This window comes from Mesoplodon densirostris, chromosome 13, assembly GCF_025265405.1.
Source record: "Mesoplodon densirostris isolate mMesDen1 chromosome 13, mMesDen1 primary haplotype, whole genome shotgun sequence".
NCBI classification, from domain to species: domain Eukaryota; kingdom Metazoa; phylum Chordata; class Mammalia; order Artiodactyla; family Ziphiidae; genus Mesoplodon; species Mesoplodon densirostris.
In genome coordinates, this window is record NC_082673.1 from 17,890,925 (window position 1) to 17,917,284 (window position 26,360).

General features: G+C 35.7%; 1 protein-coding gene across 7 annotated transcripts in view; it reads right to left on the reverse strand.

The window, feature by feature from the left end:
• The window catches only part of STAU2 (staufen double-stranded RNA binding protein 2), a 303,363-nt gene that overhangs the window by 228,145 nt on the left and 48,858 nt on the right, over positions 1-26,360 (reverse strand). For all 7 annotated transcript variants that reach the window (XM_060115950.1, XM_060115949.1, XM_060115947.1 and 4 more), the window contains one exon: positions 23,494-23,629. In XM_060115950.1, the coding sequence (XP_059971933.1) occupies positions 23,494-23,629 (136 nt within the window). The remainder of the gene's footprint in view (positions 1-23,493; positions 23,630-26,360) is intronic.

Genomic DNA, 26,360 nt, shown 5'->3' on the forward strand with positions numbered 1-26,360 from the left:
TCACACTAACTTTCACTGCTACTATCTTATCTCCCTGAATGGGACAGATATTCCTCAGAAGTGGGGGCAATTTCATGTACTTCTTTTGAATCACCCTACTGCTCTCAGCATAGTGATAGGTATACAATAAATACTCAATATACATTGAATTCTCTTTGAACTTTCAACTTCTGCCTTTAAAAATTACCGTATTTCCTTACTGTAAATGATAATACTCTTTCGGAAACGGGTTAGGTTCTGTTTCTTTTTTAAATAAGAGTTTTTTTGATGAACGTAATATATAGTTGCTAAAGGCATCAAACCAACAAAGAATAGTTCAACTGGTGTAATAGTTTCAAGATGCAAAACACAGAACAAGATTTCCAAATATTCTACATATCCTGTATTTTTTTAATAAAAGTATCAAATCACTGTTATACATCTGAAATTAATATAGTATTTTATGTCAATTACAACTCAGTAAAAAAATTATAAAGGGGAAAAAGAAAAATGTCTTGGTCCTCCCTTGTAATAACCTGTGTTGAAAGGTTATGTCTTGTTCTTTGCTAACTCTTTTTTGCCGATTCTCCATTTCCTGCTAAGCTAACAGAAGTCCTCATCGTCTCTTGGTACAACTCGAGAAATCAGACCTATCCTATGCGATATGCCCAAGAGTCATGAGCTCAGGAAAAGCAGTTAGAAAATCAGACCATTTCCCACATATCTTGTATTCTTGTTTCCAACTTTGCCAGTTAAAAATATATATTTTTAAATTTTTACTGGGGTATAGTTGGTTTACAATGTTGTGTTAGTTTCAGGTGTACACAAAGTGATCTGTTATACTCTTTTTTTAGATTGTTTTATTTTTTAATGGCCAATGAGTGGCACCTTCCAATGCCTCATCACTTCATGACAATTATTTTTGCTTCAAATGTTCACATAAAGGATCCTATTTTCATTTAGACTGGCTAACCCTGTTCCCTATGATCCCTTTCTCAACATACAACTCCAGGCTGCTGACCGTGATCTTTCATAACTTTCTAGAGATTATTTCTATACTCACATATTCCTCATTATATAATATCTTATTTTTTCTATCACAATGGGAACTGTTAAAAAAAAAAAAGCCCCTGCCCTCACTCCCCAATTTAAATCTTCTTCAAACAATTTATCTTACTAATTTGTCTCAGTTCTAAACTCCCAAAAAGAACTATCAGGCTACTATCAAGTAGGATTATCAAACTCCACTTTAATACAAATTACTAATTAGTTTCTTTCTCTAACTCCTAAGAATCATAGTAAAAACTTACTGCTGGGAACAGTGATTTAATAATGTATTATCAATATACCACAATAAAAACTTGTAAACAAAACAAAAGCTAAGGTTTGGGATATCGCTTCTGAGAGCACATTATTCAAAGATGCTCTTCTATATTTCAACTTCTACTTTGGAATAATATTACATACAGTAAAAAGATGCAAACGTAGTACAAAGAGTTCCCATAAACCCTTCACCTAACTTTCCTTAATGTTAGCATCTTACATAACCACAGTACATTGGTCAAAACTAAAAATTAAATATTGGTACAACAGTATTAACTAAACCACAAATTTTACTTGTACCATCTATACTTTTTCAGTAAATGATGACACCTCTGAGGTAGCTGGACATCCAGATGTCTTAAAAAATTTCTAATTATCCTCTTTTAACTTGGTCCCCAGCTATTCTATGATGAACTTTGATTCTCTATAAGAATATGGATTCATAGTAACATAGAATCTTGGTGTTGGAAGAAATCTTAGAAGGCATGTAGATTAGTGTTTTTCAAAGTACAAATGATGACCCATCAACAAGTCATGAAATAAATTTAATGAATCTCAACTAGCATTTTTAATAAAACAAAATAGAAAATATTAGACTACAACAAACACGTTAGGGTATTACTGCCTCATAAATCTTCTGTTTTAGTTGTATATGTGTATGCATACATAAATATGTACTAGGTCACACTACTGAAAAAAATATTCCTTACCACAGGTTAGTCGAAAAAGTTTTAAGTCACTCATCTACATCAAGCCATAAAAGGAAACCTCTCTTGGATATCCTTGTCAGATGATAAGGCCACCTCCATTTAAACATCATTAAAGGGACTTCCCTGGTGGTGCAGTGGTTAAGAATCTGCCTGCCAATGCACGGGACACAGGTTCAATCCCTGGTCTGGGAAGATCCCAGACCACGGAGCAGCTAAGCCCGTGCACCACAACTATGGAGCATGCGCTCTAGAGCCCGTGAGCCACAACTACTGAGTCTGCGTGCCACAACTACTGAAGCCCACACACTCTATAGCCTGTGCTCTGCAACAAGAGAACCCACCGCAATGAAAAGCCCACGCACGGCAACAAAGAGTAGACCCCGCTCACCGCAACTAGAGAAAGCCCACACGCAGCAACAAAGACCCAACACAGCCAAAAAAATTTTAAAAATTTTTAAATAGTAAAATAAATATCATTCAAGGTAGGATATTTACTATTTATACTTCAGACAATAATGTCAGGAAATAATTTATAAGGAACCAACATCTATCTCTGTTGACTTCTGATCCACAAGTCACAGAAAAAGGCTTTTTTCTTCCAAAGAAAAATATCCTGCAGTCCTATTTCTTTTTCTTCTTCTTCTTTTTTTAAATCAGTGAACAGAGGTGGTTACATTATAAAAGAAAGGTCATTTTTTTGTTCTGTTTTTTTTTCTTTTTGGTTCCTAAGAAGAGACTCTGGAGACAAAGGGCAATAAAGGAACAGAAAAAGGTACATAAGGATGCTAGATTGGAGAAAAGATGCAATACCAAATAAAAAGGTCAAGTCAATAAAGGAATATCTTTGTAGCAATGACATGAAAAAAATTATCAAACTCTGCAGACAATTTCATAAGAGTACACATTATTTACTAGCAAATCTCATTTTGGAAACGAGACTTTTTAATTTTTTTTTTTTTAACACACACATTCACAGAGACAGAGAAAATAAAGAACTCCTAAACTCAAAAGAAAGGGGAGGGCTTCCCTGGTGGCACAGTGGATGAAAATCCGCCTACCAATGCAGGGGTCACAGGTTCAAGTCCTGGTCCTGGAAGTTCCCACATGCCACGGAGCAACTAAGCCCATGTGCCACAACTACTGAGCCTGCACTCTAGAGCCTGTGAGCCACAACTACTGAGCCCGCATGCCACAACTACTGAAGCCCACAGCCTAGAGCCCACGCTCCGCAACGAGAAGCCACCGCAATGACAAGCTCGCGCACTGCAATGAAGAGTAGCCCCCGCTCACCGCGAATAGAGAAAACCCATGTGCAGCAACGAAGACCCAACACAGTCAAAAATAAATAAATAAAATAAAAAGAAAAAGAAGGGGGAAAAATCATGCACAAATGAAACCTTCTCCATTACATGTGAGAAAGTCATATGAAATTTATCAAAGCAACTGTTATTTCTGTCCAATCCCAAAGTACTTCATGTCATTAAATAAATATATATAAATATTTTATAAATATATAATTCTCCAAATCTGTATTCAGTTAACTGGCAACTTCATTCTACCTAACACGCAGAAGAAACTCAAAATGTATGAAGTGAAAAATAAATTCTGACATCAAAAAATCCACGAACTAAATAAAGCTCAGGTACTTCACACTTACAGGAGCACCACAGGGCCCAATTCGAAACCTTGTTACTCTTACTCTGCTCCCAGTTCTAACTATAATATCGGTTTCTAAGACAACGGCAGTTTAAGAACATTAAATTAGCAGGCGGGGGCAAGCACTGTATACAAATCTGCACTGACATGCAACAAGAAATAAGATGACAACCTGACTGCACAGGATGATTTAGAAAATAACATAGCAGACTGGTGCTCAAGAAACTGATGTCTAGCATAAGAACAAACCACCATCTCATGAGGCTTATAGTAATAGTTGTCATTTATATGTCTGACACTGAGTCAGCATGTGAGATTCTTTATGTTCATAACTGTAGCATTTTTAACATGAAAAATGTATGCTATAACCTTTAGAAAATGTTCTCTCAATTACTAAAATACAAAAAGTTTTAGTTTTCAAAAAGGGGTAAAATCCTCAGCAATTTGGAATACTTGGCTGTCCAGAACAACTGACTGCCTGAGGACTGTGGTTAACGGTAATTTTTACCTTCTATTTTAACTCTTTCAAAAGTTCTATGACTACTTAAATCAACATATCATAAAGTAATCTTTGACGTTAATAGAGTGTAATGTGTGTTTGGGTTAGTATTCCAATGACTGCACATTAGAATCACCAGGGGAATGTTTTAAAACACTGGTGTTCAAATTCCCCAACCAGAAATTCTGATTTAATTACTCTAGATAGAGCCTGCCATCAGACGTGTTAAAGCTTTCCAGGAGAGCCTGATACTCACTCAGGGTTGGGAACCAGTTAGACAAATAATTTTCTGCACAACATCTTTAAGAATCTTTAAGGAATCTTCAGAGGGATATAGTAAGCAGCATTTCCCAAATTTGTCTTCAAATCCATTTTTCACAGAGCACCTTATAATTCTAACTTTGGTAATTCATCAGCTAAAAATCAAGGTAAATACTAAGTTTAGAATAAAAATGAGCAACTTTCCAAATATATAAAAGCTCTAATGTACTTGCAAAGGACAGGGGAAGTGAGAGAAGAAAGTAAAAAAGGGTTTACTTTTATACAGCTATCGTTTTTTTATTATATTACAAAAATTCCAAATGAAAGATTTTAATTTTAACTAAGAAATTTCACATTTTATTTAAATGATGCTTACATCAAGTCTGTGACTCAAAAGCATTTATACATTGTGAAAGCTAATTCCAAAGATAAATTCATGCTGCCCTCAAATGGGTCAAGATAAATATTTTTACCTGGACTACACCAGAAATACTGATGATGGATACAATTTTATTATTTCATAAATAGGAGAATTATATTAAATACCATAGAAAGAAAATAAGATTTCACTTTTGAGTGCTACTGAGCTCAAAAGACCAACTATGACTGTATATTCATGTTCAAGACTTTTTAAATAATCAATCCATTTTCATCAAGCTGCCATATTTGCCTATGCATGTGAAAATCAAGATAAAAATGTACACACCTCTGTGCCTTCTGCAATGGCCATCTCTAATTCAGTTTCGCTTCAAATAAGTCCATGGCAGTGGCCTTCAAACTTAATGCTCATACCTCGTAAAAGAACTCTCGTACATTTTTTATTATACTGGATATTAATTTAAATTTTTAGAAGTTTGTATTTCCTGTGATCATATGCATGAACAATAAAAAAAACACTTTTTGTGGAATGAACCACTATTGTAATTATAATTAGCAGATAAATAATGGAACATAAATATTACAAATTTTGATAAGTAATTCTTTAAAAAAAAACAGTAAAATCTTAGTGGGCATGCTTCTCAGTGAGATAGGGCTTTTTAAAACAATGTATATTACTATATCTGACAGGTTCTCAATTTTATTCTTATTTCACAGTTTTCTAGGTAAAATCACTGATAAAATGTTATTCACATTAAGAAGTAAATCACCCCCAAGTTTTGTTATAGCAAAATTTTTTTGTGTCACAACTTACACTCTGATCTTCCATGAAAAATTATGTTTAACAATGTGGCAATTGACAACTTGACTGGGTACTCTTACAATTTACTGAAAGCAAAGAACTAGAAACTACCTGACTTACATTAGGATGTATTACACATTTAACAATTATTCAGTATTCAAGTCCTAGGAAGTACTCCAAAAAGGTATTACTAAGACTTATTAAATAAATATTAATTATATCTGTTATTCTTTCACTTAGCAGCACCTTCTTTAATTTGGTATACTCACAAAAGGTAGAAAATTTCAATATTGTTAATTACAATACTCTTCTGCTGATACAATATTTATTTCATAAAATGTTTTTATCTTATCATGCACTTCAAATATATTTTCACTAAAACCTTGGAGCAGCAGACTTAGCTCACTTAATTTATGGTAAACACCCACCCAACAGTATACACTGTCCACCAATCCCAAATCAGATTATCCAAAACAAGTCTTTGTTTCTCAAGTCAAATATGTTTTGGGCTTAAAATGAAAAGATTTTTAATTTGTCTCACAAAGCAAGATTCAACTATATGCTACATACAAGAGACATGACAAAAACAGAGAAAGGCTAAAAAAGAAAAGGATAGACAAAGGCATACTAGATTAATGGAAATAAAAAGAAAACAGCAATTATTCTCCTGTTATCAGACAAAGTAGAATGTCAGCTAAAGATGCACTAATGTAAAAGGACATCTTTTAATGCTAAAATCTTCAATTTTCAATAATATATGAACATCAGTGTGCCAAATAGTGCAGCAACAACCTTATGAAACAAGGACTACAGGAGATGTAAGGAAACATGGGTAGAGGCACACAAATACTAAGACATTTTAACATAACACTCTTGGTACATCACAGATCAAATGGGGAAAACATACATAAGGATATACTAGAAGACCTAAACAACAAAACCTTATGCAAGATATACACACACACACACACTATATACATACATATATATGTGTATATATATATCAAACTTCACATCTTTTATACTTCCTCTCAAGTGCATTATTCACACTGATACTATATTACATCTCAAGAAAGCATGAGTAAGATTCTACAAAAAGAAATATTACAAAAAAAGGTCAGGAATCACAATATAATAAACTAAAAATTAGCAACAAAATTTTAAAAAGAAGACCCTTCTACTCTGAAATTGAACCTATATTAAACAACTGTAACAAGAAAGGGAAAATACAAACTGGAACTACAGAATTACTAATAAAAATGATAATGAAAATACTATATAACAGAATCTATAGGACACATGTAAAGCAATGATTCCACTTTCCCCTTTATCTTTGTCTAGTCAATATAAATTAAATATAATTAAAAATAATATAATATAATTAAAAACTATCCAGTCTGACAACTTAGTAGATAAAATTCCCCTGTGAAACCACATGGGCCTGTTGCTTTTTTATGGGCTTATTAACTTTCTCTACTTTTTCCCAATGGATACTGATGCATTTAAGCTTTCTATTTCTATTTCTGATGGGCCAACTTTGGTGCACAGTATTTTCCTAGGAACCTACGTTTTCAAATATATTTATACAGAAGTCTGCAAAGTAGTCTGTTGTAATCTGTTGAAATTTTTCTCAGTTCCAATAGTGATTTCCCCCTTGTCATTTCTTTTTTTTTTTAATGCTTTCTCCCTTTTCTCTCCTTGATAGCTAGCTAATGGTTTGTCTATTTTGTTAACTTTAAAAATTAGTTTTGACTTATCAATTAGATCTACTTTTTTCTATTCTCTACTTCATTCGTTTTAATCTTCATTACTTCTTTCTCTGTACTTTCATTTACTTTATTTTTTGAACTAGCTTTTATGATGTTGAGCCAGCCTATCCAACACCAAAAATATCTTTTCATTCGCTGAGGTTTACTTTTATGTCTTTCAAGAGTACTCTGAAGTTTTCCTCTTGCATTTTTGCACATTTCTTTTTAAGTTTATTCCTCATTATTTTCTCTTCAAGTGGAGTTTTCTCTATCATTATATACTCTACCTATAACTCCTTGTATATTTGAAGGCTACTAGATTCTAGATGTTAATTTTACACCATGCTACCTTGCTGGATTCTTTGATTCAACTTTTTTCTAAAACTTGTGCGCCTAGATTGCTCTCTCTCTCTCCTCTAACTGCACTGACTAATGCCTCTAGGACAATGCTGAATAGTTTTGGAGATGGTGTGCCTTATTCCTGATCTTGATGATAAATAAGTTAAAAACGCTCTAGTGTACTTTCGAGGTGTCTGTAGTAATCACCATCATGTCATTTACCATTCTGAATTATAATCGTCTACCCTCTCCCACTAGGCTATAAGCTCATGAATAAAGATGATGTCATCTTCATGTTCACCAGCATCTTGCTGATCAAGAACTCTCACTGATCGACACTGACATACTGAAAGAATCAATCTAGCAATAAATGTATTCCTAGTGTCAATGAATCAGAGAAAAAACATGTCCCCAGACAAGAATCGGGAACTCAGTTGTGGTGTTAAAATTGGTGGGATCACTTCACACCCATTAGGATGACTTTTACCAAAAAAAACGAAAACAACAAGTGTTGAGAATGTGGAGAAATTAGAACCCGTGTACAAAAGCAAATTTGGATGACGTGGATTTTATTTCATAAAGTAGAAATTTCCCTACAAAATATGGGAATTGTTTTTGTTCTAGCATGTTATCCCCACTCCTTAACAACTTCACATTGCACTGAACATTAGATTCCGTACTACTGCTATAAGGCATATCTTACCCACAATGCCCTGGACTAGGTCAATGCCTTTATCACTTTTTTCATCTTCAGTTGCCTTTCTGTTGCTTCTAAATCTGGTTATTTAGCCTTCCTGTCTTAAAGCCTTCTATTAAAGCATGCCCAACCTTAAAGCACTTCTTTGGGCTGACTAAACCTGCTTCCATTAATAAACAATTTGAAATTAAAGCTGTAGAGGAGGAAACTCCCTCTTTCCACCACCCCTTCCTTTCTTTTCTACGCCTGCCATTGTCAGACTTGCATGAGGCTCACTGCTATTGATCAGGTGGCATCAAGGGGAAAAGGTTCCTTGGAAGCCAAAGTTAGAAATATTTACAAGGTACACTGTTCACTGTAATTAAAATGAGATTTCATAGGCTATCTTGGGAACTTTGCCACCATTTATTACAATCTTTCTATGAGAAAATACATTCTAAGTTTCCAGTAACCAACACAGAAACAAACTTTGGAACATGGCCTATTTTGATGATCACCCAAATCTTGCCCAGAATTTATTAGACACAATATTCCATTTCCAAGAAATTCTATTATTACAGAAACTTCTATAAACATGTAACATAAACTCTCATTATTAAAAGTCACAGCACTTGCATTAAAAACTGTATTTAAATTTCTTTCTAAATCCAATGAACATTAAAAACTTCACAAACTCTTCACTAAAAATCAATAGTTGAAGGAAATACATAAAAAGTGATTGGATATTAAGGAGAAACACCTGGTAGATAACACTGTTTCTCAATTCATGAAGGAACTCTCCAAAACAAAAGAAAAAAAGATTCAGAATTTTTCAGATTTCTCAGAGCTAATATGAGCAACCTATATAAATTTTCTTTGCACAATTCTAAAAACTGAAAGCCCACTCATCTACCTGTGACTTGTCACTTTAAAAAGAGCTTCATAAATTGAACTGTCATTTTGCCCAGATATTTCCTTAAAACACAAGTAAATCCATAAGCATTGCTAAAGCAAGATTTTGCTCAAGTGAACAAAAAGATAAAGACATTTGTGAGACAGTAGTGCTTCAAACACAAAGGGAACTAAGTCTTGTGCTTGGTTTTCAGAACTTGAACAATAGATTAATAAAATTAGTCTCAAATAAAAGAACAGAGGGTGTGGTTTATTTCCCCTAATCTAGGATAAAAATTGTTTAAATTTTTAAAACAAATTTAGGACTAGAAAGACAGATCAATTCTTGTAAAAAAAAAACCCATAAATTTAGCATTTATCACATTTAAGTCATGGCTGCACTTTCCTAAAGAATCATGATAAACTTGAGGGGAAAAAAAGATAACAATTATTCTTTTGATGCTAATTTCCTTATATTCACCTTTATGGAAAATAATGCACACACTTTTAGTATAAAGAACTCAAAATGGATCTCAAGAGCATTTTTTAAAAAAACGACTAAATAAAAGTCAAGCCAGAATTTAAAAAGTAATTTTTTTAATTTAAGAATTGGCTTTGTTTACTTCTGCTTTTGTTTTGTGGGGTTTTTTTGTGGGGGGAGGGTATAAAAAATGTTAAACTTGTGTGGCGTGAAAATATTTTTTATTTAATAAACATACCAAATATTTTAAACACTCTCTAATCCAAAGTTCAGTGGTGAGCCTTGGGCCTGCCTGCCTGCCTTCAACAACAGAACAAAGGAGTATGAAGTTCTGAACTTGTATCACGGGAAATTTATTACCAAGTTATTAGTACTTGAATACTAACTCAGTGGCAAGAAAACAAAGGCTTAGCCATTCTTTGGGAATGAAAGTGAGAAAGCTGAAAGATCAAAGGTAAAATGGATGGTTATAAAGCTATGACAAGGCAGAAGAGGTATGTGTATAAAACGCTGCAAACAATTACATAAAAGGCACAGATTTTCTGAGGCTTGCGTTTAAATCCTAAGTTAATAACTGCTGAAGTACACAGTAGTTTTCCAAAGGAAAAATGACTCTCTAGGCTGCAAGGGCAGTATTATTCCAAGGTCAACTAAATTCCAACAAAAGACCAAAAGTATGCATATTTGTATTACAGAATCAGTCACCCCTTCTCTAAAGTATAGACTCAGAAATAATAATAGAAAAAGAGCCTAATTTTTTAAAATTGGGCAGAAGTGAAATTTTTTAAATCTCTCAAAATAATAATGTCCTAGTACAAATACACTGTTATTTAAATTATTTTTAAGGAACTAAAAACATTATGGCAATGGGCCATGTGCGGTCACGGAATTGTTATATTTTATCCTGAAAACTACACTATAAGGAAGCATAATTTATTTTCTCCAACTTGCAGGTGAGTTAACTGAGAAGCAGAATGCTTGAGTAACCTGCTCAAATCCACACAGCTACCATTTCTACTCCAGCGGCTGCACTTGCATCTAGACTGTTTTACCTACAGTATAATAACGGCTAACAATCAAATAATGTTTACTGAGGAAAGGCAGAAGCTAAGCAATTTACAGACGTATCTTATCCTCAAACACTCTATGAGGTAAATATTATTTTAGCCCCTAGTAAGACATTTAAAATGGTTTAAGCCAAATGCTTGAGAGGCAAAAATGAGATGCTTTCTGAGAAATATTTTTAGCTTCGAAGAAAATTGAGAATTACAAAATGTATTTTTAAGTCAACTTTATTGAGATAAATTTTACATATAATGAAATGGGACTACTTTAAGCTCATAATTAATGAGTTTTGACATACATCCATATAACAATCACAAAAATCAAGATATAGAACATTTCCATCACCCAGAAGAAAGTGTTGATATCTTATAGAAGAAATCCCCACCTTTCTGTCACAATGGATTAGTTTCGCCTGTTCTAAAATGTCACAAAAATAGAATCTTATAGTATATACCCTATGTATCTAGCTTCTTTTGTCTAGCATAATGTTTTGGGGATTCATCCACACTGTGGCTTGGATCAGAAGTGTTACTACTGAGTAGTATTCCATGGCATAGTTATGATACAATTTGTTTAACCATTTACCTGGTGGTGGATATGACCAGTTCAGGGCTATTACAAAGAAAAATGCTACAAACACTCAAGTACAAGTCTCTGAATAGCCACATATTTTCATTTCTCTTAGGTAAATACCAGGAGTGGAATTGCTGGGTGGCATGGTAAGTAAGTATATGTTTAACTAGAGAGTGACAAACCATGACAGCATGATCGTACCATTAACATTCCCAGCAGTAATATACGAGAGTTCCAGTAGCCCCACCCTGTCACTTGGTATTATCAGCCTTTTTAAATTTTAGCTATGGTTTTAAGCCATATTTCCCTGATAACTAATGATTTCAAGCATCTTTTCATGTGCTTATTAGCCATTCTTATCTCTTCTTCATTGAAGTGTCTAGTCAAATATTTCATTCATACTTGTCTTACTGACTTTTAAGTGTTCATTTATATCATCCTGGATGCAGATCCTCTGTCAACATAAGTATTGCAAATGTTTTCTTCCAGTATATGTCCTGCTTTTTCACTTTTAAAAGTGATTTTCGGGTACTAGAAGTTTTAAATTTTGATGAAGTTCAAGTTCTCAACTTTTTCTTCTATGATTTGTGCTGTGTTCTAAGAAATCTTTGCCTATATCCAAAGTAACAAAAAAATTTTCTTCTAGAAAGTTTACAACTTTTTAAGTGTAGATCTATGATCCATTTCTAATTAGTTTTTGTCTATGGTGTGAGATAAGTGTTGAGGATCATTTTTTCCCATCTGGGTATGCAACTGTTTTATCACTGTTGTTGGAAAGAGTAGCCTTTGCCTATTAACACCTTTGTTGAAATTAATTTTGAAAAAAACAAAGTGACCATATGTGGGTTTTTTATTTCTTGACTCTATATTCCAGGGAGCAGCAAACTTCTTCTGTAAAGGGCTAGATGGTAAATATTTTGGCCTCTGCAAGCCACAAAATTTCTGTCAAACCTACTCAAACTCTGCTGCTGTAGCATGACAGCAGCTATAGACAAAACATAAACAAATGATCATGGCTGTGTTCCAATAAAATTTCACTGACAGATACAAATTTCAATTTCATCTAAATTTTATGTTATGAAATATCATTCTTTGATTTTTTTTCTCTCAACCATTTTAAAATGTAAAAAACATTCTTAGCTTGCAGGCCATACAAAAACAGGCAGGCCAGATTTGGTCCATGGGCCATAGTTTGCCAACCTCTGTTCTATTCTGTTCCAATGATCTATATAGTTGGCCATCCATATCTGTGGGTTACGCATCCACAGATTCAACCAACCGTGGGTAGAAAATAGTCAGAATTAAAAAATTCCAGAAAGTTCCAAAAAGTAAAACTTGAATTTGCCACATGCCCTGCCAACTGTTTTATAGCACTTATGTTGTATTAGGTATTATAAGTAATCTAGAGATGATTTAAAGTATACCAGAGAATGTGCATAGATTATATGCAAATACTAAACCATTTTACATAAGGGACTTGAGCAATGTCAGATTATGATATCTGCAGGGGTTGGGAGTGAGGTTCTGGAACGAATCCCTCCGTGAATACCTAGGTATGAGGGTATATTATTCCCCATGCCAATATTCCACTGTCTTACTTACTGTAGCTTTATAGCAAATCTTGAAGTCAGGTAGTGTGAGCTCTCCAAACTTGCTCATCCTTCTCAAAACCGTTTTGGCCACTGCAGAACCTTTGCATCTCCACACTATGTTAATTTTATTTTATCAATTTTACCAAAAAAAAAAAAAACCTGCTAGGATTTTGATTGAGATTGCATTGTATCTTTATGTTAACTTTAGGAAAACTGGCATTTTAATAATATCAAGTGTTCTTTAATTTGTCTGAGCAATATTTTCTCGCTTTCAGTATTCAGGTTATGCAATATTTTGTTATATCTAACAGTGAGTATATGCTTTTATGCTTTTTAAATTTTCCGGTTGTTCGCTACTATTAAATAGAAATACTGTTGATTTTTTGTATACTGACCGTGTAACCTGTGATCTTGCCCAACTGATCTATTTCAGTAGCTTTTTAGTCGTGATTTCTTATAATTTTCTACATAATCATGTCACTTGCAAATAAAGACAGTTTTATTTCTACTTTTTCCAATATTTTCCCCCATTTATTTCCTCTTCTTCCTGCACTTGCTAGAACTCAAGTACAATGTCGAATAGAAGTGATTATGGTGTACATCATTGCCTTGTTCTCGTCTTACAAGTGCTCAGTCTCTCACTAAAAAACATAATGTTAGCTAGAAGTTGTTTAGGGAAGTCCTTTATCAGATTAAGCAAGTTCTCTTACATTCCTAGTTTGATGAGTCTCTATCATGAATGAGTGCTGACTTTCAACAAATGCTTCTTCTGTGTCTAATAAGATACTCAGGACTTCCCTGGTGGCACAGTGGTTAAGAATCTGCCTGCCCATGCGGGGGACACGGGTTCAAGCCCTGGTCCGGGAGGATCCCACATGCCGTGGAGCAACTAAGCCCGTGCGCCACAACTACTGAGCCTGTGCTCTAGAGCCCGCAAGCCACAACTACTGAGCCCGTGTGCCACAACTACTGAAGCCTGCGTGCCCTAGAGCCCGTGCTCCACAAGAGAAGCCACCACAATGAGAAGCCCACGCACCGCAACGAAGAGTAGCCCCCACTCCCCGCAACTAAAGTCCGCATGCAGCAACAAAGACCCAACGCAGCCAAAAATAATTTTAAAAAAAAAGATGCTCATATGGTTTTTCTCCTTTATTCTATTAATATGGTTAATGCTTTCCTAAGATAAATTCCACTTAATCATGTGTATTAAATTATTTAAATTTTGTTGAATTTAAATTGCTAATATTTTGTTAAGGGTTTTTATATCTATGATGATGATGGAAACTTATCAAAAGTTTTCTTTTAAGTTTGTCTGGTTTTGGTACAAGATAATGCTGGCCTCATAAAATGAGTTGGGAACTGAGAGTGCCCTGGTGGCCTAGTGGTTAGGATTCTGGGCTTTCACTGCTGTGGCCCTGGGTTCAATCCCTGGTCAGGGGACTGAGATCTTGCAAGCTGTGCAGCCAATAAATAAATAAATAAATAAGTGGACATGGCTATGTTCCAATAAAACTGCAGGCAATGAGCCTGCAGGTCACAGTTTGCCAATCAATGATCTAAGTTATCAAATTTATAAACAAAGTCATTCATAAAGTTCCCTTATAATTTTTTTAATGTTAGTAGAATTCCTTCTTTTATTCCAATGTTGGTAATAAATATATCTTCACCTTCTCTCTTTTGTCAGTCTAGCTAGAAACTTACCAATTTTATAAATCTTTTCCCAGAAGCAGCTTTTGATTTCATTGATTTCACTGATTTTTTCAATTGTCCACTTCCAATTTCATTGGTTTCTGCTCCTATCTTTATCATTTCCTTCTCTGTATTTTGATTTTTAATGTGCTTTTCTTTTTCTAGCTTCTTAAGGTAGAGGCCTAAAGCATTAATTTTGGATCTTTTTTTTTCTCACATAACATTTAAAAACATACATTCCCCTCCAACCACTACTTTCGCTGCACCCACATATTTCAAGGTTTCATTTTCACCTTCATTTAGTTCAAAATATTTTTCTAATATTCTTTGTGATTTCTCCTTTGACCCATGCATTATTTAGAAATGTCTTGATAAATTTCCAAATATTTGTAGAACTTACCAGATATTTTTATGATATTTATTTCTAACTTAATCCCTCTGTGGTCAGATGACATAGTTTATATTATTTCAATCCTCTTAAATTTGTTGAAAATTGTCTCACAGCACAGCATATCACCTGTCTTGCTGAATGTTCCACGTGCACTTGAAAAGAATGCATATTCTGTTGTTATTGAATGGAGAGTTTCATAACACTGGATGACAGTGTTATTGAATTCTATCAATGTCTTAGCTTGAGCTGTCATAACAGATTACCATAGACTGTGAGTCTTAAACAGAAATTAAATTTCTCACAGTTGTGGAGGCTAGACGTCCAAGATCAAGGTGCTAGCATGGTCAGTTTCTGATGAAAGAGCTCTCTTCCTGTCTTGTAGACATCCAACTTCTTATGTCCTCACGTAGGGGGAGAGGGGAGGAGCAGAATAGAGAGCTAGCTATCTGGTGTCTGTTCTTATAAGGGCACTAATTCCTCGTTGAGGGCCCAACCCTCACAATCTATCTAAGCCTAATTACTTCCCAAAGATCCTATCTCCAGGGACTTCCCCGGTGGCACAGTGGTTAAGACGCCGCACTCCCAATGCAGGGGGGCCCAGGTTCGATCCCTGGCCAGGGAGCTAGATCCCACATGCATGCCGCAACTAAGAGTCTGCATGCCACAACTAAGGAGCCCGTCTGCCACAACTAAGACCCAGCACAACCAAATAAATTAACTAATTAATTAATTAAATTTTAAAAATCCTATCTCTAAATACCATTGCATCGGGGGATAAGGATTCAACATATGAATTTTGGGGGGGTACACAATTCAGTCCATAGCAGCAGCCTTACTGCTTTTCTGTTTACTTATTCTAAGCTTGTTACTAGGTGCATGTATATTTAGAACAGTTAGGCCTTCTTGATGATTTTACCCTTTCATCATTGGTAATTTTATCCCTAATAATATTTCTTGTTCTGAAGTCTACTTTGATATAAATATAGCCACTCCAGCTTTATTATGATTAACGTTCGCAAAGAATATCATTTTCCACCCTTTTAGCCAATCTGTCTTTATATTTAAGGTGAATTTCTTTACTTATCATATAGTTGTTTCTCCTGCTCTCTTACATAGTCTGACATTCTCTACCTTTTAACTATACTGTTTTAGACCATTTACATTTAACATAGTTATCAACATAACTGGGTTTAAATCTGTCACATTAGTCTTTGTTTTCTATTTATCCCATGTGTTCATTACTCCTCTTTTCTACCTCTCTCTGCCTTCTTTTAGATTACAAGTTTTTTATGATTCCATTTTATCTCCACTATTGTATTCTTAGCTATTCTTTCTTTTTTTTTTTGCTATGCATCAGTATACATCTTTAACTTACCACAACTTCTCTTCACATCACATTGTATCAGTTCATGTATAATGTAAAACCCTTACCCAAGTTTTCTAGATGTTTATGGTGAGAATGTAAATCTAGTCCTAGTTATTTCATCACAGCCAGAAACATAAGCCTCCAAAATGTTTTTTTTAATAATTTGATTTTTTGTCTAATATTTGGGGGAAACATATATTGGGGGACCCTCTTTATATTATACTTCAAAGAAAACAGCTATATTTCTATTTCATAAAATGAAGAGTGTCACATCTGGTCTAACCAAGCAGTGAATTTTGTTTTAAAGGGTTACAATGCCCACTAGTTCCTTTTTTTTTTTCTTTCAGTTACTAGTTCCTATTCTTAATTTTAAACACAGCCTGCCTAAGACAAGAGCTTCTGACTCAGAATAATCCTTCCTTTACCTTGAAATCATCTCCCTGGCTCTCTGATTCCTGGCTTCATTGAATTTCAGTTCATTCTCCCTCATCTTTGCTTTGGTAACCTATTCAAATTCTCTTCTCTGGCTTATGAAAGTTTTAAAAGACAATATATTTTAATGTTTCTCTATTATGGGTTTAGACTTATTTCCCCCAAATGAAAAACATTCCTAATTTAATTAATATAATTCTATGTAAAAATATGAGGAAATATTAAAAGTTTTGTCTTGTAGTCTTTCAGTTCTACATCTATTCTATATAGTGATATCCCCATGAAGAAATGCCGTTTTTAAAAGAAGTATCGGGCTTCCCTGGTGGCGCAATTGTTGAGAGTCTGCCTGCCGATGCAGGGGACACGGGTTCGTGCCCCGGTCCGGGAAGATCCCACATGCCGTGGAGCAGCTGGGCCCGTGAGCCTTGGCCGCCGAGCCTGCACGTCCGGAGCCTGTGCTCCACAACGGGAGAGGCCACAGCAGTGAGAGGCCCACGTACCGCAAAAAAAAAAAATAATAAATAAAAAAAATAAAAAATAAAAGAAGTATCATTTTGGGCTTCCCTAGTGGTGCAGTAATTGGGAGCCCGTCTGCCAATGCAGGGGACGTGGGTTCAAGCCCTGGTCTGGGAGGATCCCACGTGCTGCGGAGCAGCTGGGCCCGTATGCCACGGCTGCTGAGCCTGCACTCTGGAGCCTGTGAGCCGCAACTACTGAGCCCACGTGCCACAACTGCAGAGGCCTGCGTGCCTGGAGCCTGTGCTCCACAGTGAGAGGGGCCACCGCAATGGGAGGCCCGCACACCACAACAAAGAGTGGCCCCCGCATGCTGCAACTAGAGAGGGCCCGCGAGCACCGGTGAAGACCCAGTGCAGCCAAGAATGAATAGATAAAATAAATTTATTTTTTTAAAAAAGTATCATTTTGAAAAGTTCCGACATACATTCCATGAATAAAGCATATGATTAAAGAGAAAGAATATATTCCCCAAACCAAGAATGTAATACACAGAAGGTAAAATTATATATAGAATGGATTCCTAATTTTCACCACTTCATATTTATTTCACTTACCCAAGAGGCTTTAGAGTTGTGTACTTGGCCGAATTTTTCCTATTAGGTTGAACCACGTGAAACTGGAATATTTACAGGTCAAAGAAAGGTCAAATATTGGTGATTTCATATGATTTGACCTCTCACTAATCAACTAAACACAGACCTTGGAGTACTAACCAAAGTGAACAGGCGCAGTCTGTATGCTGTTTTAACAGTACACAAGCACCATCTTGTGGCAGAAAGCAAAACTGTAGCTCTATACTTGCTATTGCTACAAATATATTCAAAGTTTCTCAACTGTTTCCAACATGCTTTTGAAAGGGCATTACAAACTGGTGAAGAACACTTAGATTGATAGTTTGAACAAGCTCAAAACAAATGGCATACCAACATCATGATAATTAGCAGCTAGTCATCAGCCTATACAACATAAACTTTGAAATATAATAAGCTATTTCATAAATTAAAATCTTGACTATTTCTAGTTTTACTGATAATTAACATATTGAAATAAAATCAGTCCAGATACTTCAGAAAACTTTTCACCTATCAAATTTCTACTAGTAGCCATAGCTGTCCAAAACGTTCCAAGTCTCATAGGCTTAATTAACCAGGGGAATTGGGGGTGGGGGGAAGAGACTATGACGCCTCAAGTAGGGACTGGGATCTGCCTATATAAGAACAAGTAACTTTTTGGCAAAACAGTTCAAATGCTTTCCTTATTTAACTTGCTATGACTCATACTACACATGGTAAGAGAAAACTACTTTACTAACCTAGCTACAAGTGACTGGACCAGGAACTGGACACTTTAGCCAAAGGCAACCAAATACTGTTTTGACATAAAACACACCAACCATACCTGAGGACCAGAGGCACTTGGCGTGGGTGCATGCCATGAAATTGTTCCAGACTGAATGATGGCATCTAATAAAACCAAATCCTTTTGGGAAAGAAGTATAAATACTAGACGAATGAAGAACAGGTGTGTCACTCAAACTTAGGTTGTATCCTAAACAATGCCATTCTCTCCAAGATACATTACACATCCCTGTTCTGGAAGCTCTAGACCCTAAAGTTCCTCCTCCCATAAGTACCTCCAAGAAGCCCTCAAAGCCAAAGATAATCTTCAAATGCCCTTCAGTGAGGCTTCAAAGAATGATAAAATGGACTCCTCCTAAATATCTCACAGGCAATTTAAACTCAACACAGTCAAAACCAAATCCCTCATCTTTCCAAAGATCTACTCCGACTCCTCTCATTGTAAACACTATTACCAGTGACCCAGATATGTGAAAGTCATCCTTAATACCCTCTATCAACCAATGCCTACAAATGAACCTATTTACAAAACAGAAGAGTCACAGAAATTTATGGTTACCAAGAGGAAGGGGGGAGCGGGAGGGATAAACTGGGAGATTGGGATTGACACATACACACTACTATATATAAAATAGATAACAATAGCACAGGGAACTCTACTCAATACACTGTAATGACGCATATGGGAAGAGAATCTAAAAAAGAGTGTATATATGTATATGTATAACTGATTTACTTTGCCGTACAGCAGAAACAACATTATAAATCAACCATACTCCAATAAAAATTAACTATAAAAAAATTTTTTTAAATCAATCCCCAAGTCTACCTCCTAAGTATATAGACACTGTCCCCTCCTCTCCATCCCCACTATTCCAGGCTCTCATCACATTAAGCCTGAATTACAGCATGCTTGTAATACATCTTTCTCCCTTGAATTTTCAGCCTATACAAACTATTTTCCACATACTGTAAAAGCAGTATTCCTAAAACAGATATACAATTATTTTATCCCTCAGCTTAAAATCCTTCGAAGGCTTCCAGTCAGCTTCAGGATAAAATCTAAACCTCTTGGCATGCCACTTGAGGACATCCATATTATCGACCTGCCTGAACTTCAGCCTTTTCATTCCACTCAAACCAAATTGCCTGCAAGTCCATGAATGAACTAATAAACTTCTCAGGATTCCCTGCCATTGTTCCCAAAATCTAGATTGCTTTTTCTTACCTTCTTCACCTGGCTTATGCCTCATTAACCTTGAAGATTCAGTTCAGGTGTCAATTCCTTCTGGGAGGCTTCTTTAATTCCCCAAACTGAGTGCCATGCTTGTTCTCAAAGTTTCCATAGCAGTCAATGGACACATCTATCACTGTGTTAGTTTCTTTTCATTGTCTTCCTCTTCTAGCAGACTAGAGTCTATCAGATTGTCTTTCATCAAAGTATCTACTCTAGGGCTTCCCTGGTGGCGCGGTGGTTAGGAGTCCGCCTGCCGATGCAGGGGACGCGGGTTCGTGCCCTGGTCCGGGAAGATCCCACATGCCATGGAGCGGCTAGGCCCGTGAGCCATGGCCGCTGGGCCTGCGCGTCCGGAGCCTGTGCTCCGCAACGGGAGAGGCCACAACAGTGAGAGGCCCGCGTACGGCAAAAAAAAAAAAAAAAAAAAAAAAAGTAAAATATCTTTCAAGTATAAAACAGACAAGCTGTTCCTATCTCAGGTGATCAAACCTATCTGTTGTACTCAAGTAGGCAAATAGTTTTATTTATATTAGGTAACCTCAGACTGATGAGAAAGACAGTGGTTATGTAACAGAAAAAAGAGAAATAAAGCAACTATAAGAGAAACAGTGTATCCCTCTTGCCTCCCGTGCAGGGTGGACACCAAGTTGAGAGCTGGTAAGCCTGCCAGTGGATGCTCCAGAGTTAGACGGAAGAGGATGAGAATGGAACAACATCCAAAGGAGCCGAGGAGAGCTAAGAGTTTAGGCCAAGACAGCAAGGGGAAGATGGTAAATACTCTCTGACAGCATTACCAGGGGGAAAAGATGGACTACAAGTCACCAACTGCAGGTTTCAGCAGGGCAGGCAAGAGAGGTATCAGCTACCTGGTGGACAAGAGACATTACTACAAAGACGCGAGGAGCCCGCACCCTCCCTTCCCACCAGGACAATACAGAAAATTCCCCCCAGACACACTGGGGAGGAAGTGGGGAGAGGCAGAAGTTTTTCTTAGAGAACTTGAACAATATTTAAACGAACCATTTACAATTTGAATAGGACTAGATCTTAAATGGCCATTTTTCCACTACCAAGCAAGACTCCAAAAAGTATTAGATTGTCTGTTGATTAGACAAGTAACTTCTCCTAATATCTGAATTGTAATAATTGGTCGGTAAATATACAAAATGATTTTAAAAGCATCAGCATCCCAACACTAAAAGAAATGATATATGACTGGATAGAGGTTATTAGCTAACACTACAATGGCAATCCTACTGCAAATGCATCAAATCAATACATCGTATACTTTAAACTTACACAATGTTATATGTCAATTATGCCTCAATTAAAAAGAAAAATTTTTTAAGCATCAGCAAATATCTGATCACACGTGAGAAAGAATTACTTAGGCATAGAAGCAGTGGGAGAAATCACACCAAAAAATTTAATAGATTAGACCATATAACATTTAAAACTGTAGTACATTAAAAACAAACACAGGGCTTCCCTGGTGGCGCAGTGGTTGAGAGTCCGCCTGCCCATGCAGGGGACACAGGTTCGTGCCCCAGTCCGGGAAGACCCCACATGCCGCGGAGCGGCTGGGCCCGTGAGCCATGGCCATTGAGCCTGCACATCTGGAGCCTGTGCTCCGCAACGGGAGAGGCCACAACAGTGAGAGGCCGATATACCGCAAAAAAAAAAAAAACCCCACAAAACTAAAAGCCGATTTTTTTAAAGCAGTAAAATCAAACAAATAGAATAGACTTAACGCTAATACCCTCAACACATAAACATCTGAAGACTGATCAAGCAATGCAATAAAACTTAGCAAATTAAAATAGACAAATCAAAATGGACAAGTAACTAATATATTTGAAAAACTGTTGAGCCTCATAAGTTATCAATAAAACCAAAAAAATTTAAACATACCACCACTTTTTAACTATCAAACAAGACAATGTGTTTTAAACTCAATGTTGTCAGAATAGTACAAAACACACTATGAGAAATTAGTATAAGCTTTAATGTAATCAGGTAATATCAATACATTACTCTTTTTAACCCAATATTCCCCTTATAGTAATATATCTTAAGGAAATAATCAGTGATGTGAACAAAAACTTGTATATAAAGAATTTTTACTGCGACATTATTTATATTTGTCAAAAAACGGGGAGGAACAATCTAGACGATCAAAAACAGGTATTTTTTTAATATACTTATCAAGTATTCATTGTTTATACCTGTTTAAATACTGGTAAAATATACCCTAGCCATATGAAGCATTATATAACCATCAAAAATATTTTTCAAAGGCTACTTAAAGATATGAAAAATGATATCTGTATTAAGTGAAAAGAGGGCACAATACTGCATACTCAAAATGAACAAATGATGATATATTCATACAAAGAAACATTATTCAGCAATAAAAACTGGCAGAACCCAGGTACAAGCAACATGGATGAATCTCAAAAAATCAAAAAACAAAAACAAACAAAACAAGAAAACCATTATATGAAGTGAAAAAAGCCAGACACAAAAGAATAAATACTGTGTGAGTCTATTTATAGAAGTTCAAGGGCAGGCAAAACTAACCTATGGTGATAGAACAGCAGTTACTTCTGGGAGGAGGTGTATCAAGTGCAAATAAGTGTGAGGAAACTCTCAGGGTGATGCAAATGTTCTGGAGTTTGATGGGGTGGTGATCACACGAGGATATAAATACGTTAAAAAGTCATCAAATAAACTATAAATACATATATACATAAGTGAAATAATAAAAAAGTCATCAAGATGTACACTTACAATCTGTGCATTTTACTGTTCATATATTATACCTCCATAAAGCAATACAGAAATTGCATATAAAGGATAATTTCAATTTGGTTAAATATATTTATATGCAAATAATAAAAAGAATGTAAACTACAACCAAATATTAAAGGTGTTTAATTCTGGGATTGCAAATTATTTGTATTTTTAACTTTCTGCATTTCCATATTCTCAACAATGAGTTACATGACTTTTATAAATGATCAGGAAAAAAAAACCTGAACTTTTTAAAAGAATTCTGCCATGCTTGCAAAAAAAAATTCTGTTACACTTATAACTATCACAAAATTATTCAGTGTGCAGAAATACTGAGTAAATCCTTCTAACAACTTTCCTATAAGTTATAAACAGTCATATTTGCGATGTATGTGGAAAAATTAAGAAAAGCACTAATTAAGCTAAGCATCTGCTTGGTGACTAAATGAGCAAGATAACTGGAAAGCCCACACCACACTGTGGAATGATTTTAAAACATGGTCCTGCGTGCAGCAAACACAGGGCTCTTATGACTCAGCAACAACCAGCTCCTGAAAAAGTTAATTTTCTTTATTTATTACTTTAAGTATTCCTGATAAGCTTGATATACCTAAATTCCATGCAAAATGCCCCGAGTGAATTTTCTTTACAACAAAAATACCTTTTGAGTTTCAGAAACTTTTACAATATGCGTAAAATAATAAATAAGAACAAAACCAAAGAAGACATACAAACCTCTGATTGTACATGCCCCGAAAGTTGTAATTAGCTCTATAATTTGGGAAAGGCTTTGGATCTAACGGCCTGTAGATGGCAGGCTCTCCCCTTTTCATAGCAAGCCCATTCAGTTCCACAGTTGGTGTTATACTACCTGTTTAAAAGAAATATTAAAGGCACACAAGTGAAATATTTCCATAATAAATCATGCAGTCCATATTTATTTTACATATAATTACCATGGAAGAAGGTGGCAGTGGATGCCATTCTGCGTGATTTTCTAAGGGGGTGCATAAACAAGCTACATAAACAGGAAAATCGTTTCTAGTGAAATCTCTTTGGGGTTGTTGCAACATTTTCTGTACATTAATGACCAAAAATTCAACTTTATAGTCCCACTGTTTCAAAACAAGGAAAACAGAAGATTCACAGATGGCTTCGTTTGGATATTATAAAGCAACTACTGAATTTCAAAGTTACTGACTCCAGAAAGCTTACAACGACTTAATCATTAAAAGCATTATCATCTGTGACTATTTTAAGTTCTATTTTGGTTATCAAGCAACTAGAATTAGCAATATGTACACGGTCATCAGTAACTCTTGGACTTATCTAATGAAAATAAATTTTGAGTTTTTTCTATAACCAACAACAGGACAAAATAGTAAATACAAGTAATGCTTTCTGTGGATAATCTTAAAAGATACATGCTGAAGCATTTATGGATGAAGTGATATGTCTGAGATTTGTTTCAAAATAATTCAGGGGCTTCCCCGGTGGCGCAGTGGTTGAGAGTCCGCCTGCCGATGCAGGGGATGCGGGTTCGTGCCCTGGTCCGGGAAAATCCCACATGCCGCGGAGCGGCTGGGCCCGTGAGCCATGGCTGCTGGGCCTGCAGGTCCGACCGCAAAAAATAATAATAATAATTCAGAGCACAGAGAGATGAGAAACAAGATGGGATGTGTGAGTAGCTGTTGTGCCTGATAACAAGTACAGGGATGTTCAACAGCTTATCTTTTCTACTTTTGTAAAAGTTTGAAAAATCCCATAAAATATAACACACAATGTACAGTTATTATGTCAAGTTATTTTAAGTGCCAAAAAGGGTTATTTAGTAAATATACATATATATGTTCCAAATAACAAATCACAAAAATGAATCTAAAGCTTTTATAGAGAGTAAAATTTATTTCTAATGTAAATTCTGTATTATTTCATTTGAATTATGCCTTTTGCACCATAAAGACTCCCCTTCATCATGAACAAAAAATGGATCCACTTACTGCAGCAGAGAAACTGGGGCACAAAGTACTAGCTGAGGGGTGGTGGAGCCTAACACAAATGCACAGCTGGCTGCTAGGTCATAAGCAAGCCATCAAGAGTCATAAGCTGCTCGTTTTATGTCTCATCTCTAAAGAACTCACATGAAACCACGGAAGAGCATAATAAGAACAGGAACTAAACCAAGGTTAAGAAAAAGGAAAAAAAAAGGAGGGGGGAGGACAAAGGAGAAAGCAGAAAAGAAAAAGATAAGGATAAGAAAAAGAGCAAAGAAAAGCTAACATGTTAAATAGTAAGTCAAATTAGTCCAAACCCCAAATTTAACACGTACACTCAGGGCAGAGGAAGAGCAACTCAAGCACGAAGGGATTCTTTCTTTGTTTCTTATAGCATTTTACCGAGGGATAAGCAAAATGCACAAACCTTAAGCATACAGCTCCATGAGTTATCATACATGTAACACTCATACAACCACCAGGCAGATCAAGATCTGCACACTTCCATCACCCAGAAATACCCAGTCAGTACCCACCTCCCCATGTTATCCATTCTGGCTTCTGTCGTCATAGATTAGTTCTGCCTATGCTTCAAATCTAAATATGTATTAGTTTGTCTTGCTTCTTTCACTCAACATAATCCTTTGTTGAGGATCACTTTCAAACTTTACCACTGAAAAGCATTCCACTCAGTTGATCTAATCTGCCGTTGACGGGACATCTGGGTTGCTTTCAGTTTGAGGCTATTAAGTATCAAGCCACCTTGAACACTCTTCAGTAAGTCTCTCAGCAGACATATACACTCTTTTCACTTGGGTATACATACACCTAGCAGTGGAATTGCTAGGTCAGAGGGTAGGTTCATGTTTAACAATAAAGTTGAAACTGCCCAACAGTTCTCCAAAGAGAACTTTTAACACCAAAGAGCCATCCATACCTTTAGAAGTTTACATTTTTCTTATTCCATAAAGATTTCAGTTTAATAATTAACAGATTAATCCGTTGTACAATTTATGTCATTACGAATTCTACTTTGCAACAATCATACAGGCACAAATAGTATAAAGTTCAAATGGGAAAACTAGAAAAGGAAAAAAAAAGCTCGAAAGACCTCATCCTTTAAGTATGACAATAAACAGGAAAGTAATGTGTTTGAAAAGGAACAGTGAGATGATTTTAATGCACTGGTAGGATAGACTATGTCTGCCATCCACACCAAAATTGCATTTTAAACTAGGTAAAAGTACTGTATTCATATTATTTAAATAAAGAAATAATCTCATACAAATTCCTCATCTGAAAGTAAGGCTACAGTACATTTTCTTCATAGAAATGCCAGAAACTGCTGTTGTGAAGGAGAGTAGAAGAGAAGCAGAAAAGCACAAACCACACAGAAAAGGTTTCAACTCCTCTGAGTGAAGTACTCCATCTGTTTCCTGCAGAACGAGACTGACATCTCCACACGTGCATACCTCTCGTTGCTTACATAGTAATGCTCTCACAGAAAACATTTAAAGAATAACTTCAAACTATGAGCTGTCTCTAGGAAATGCTAGTACCATTGTTTTCAACATGTGACGGTTAGAACAGGTTGCATAAAGATAATCG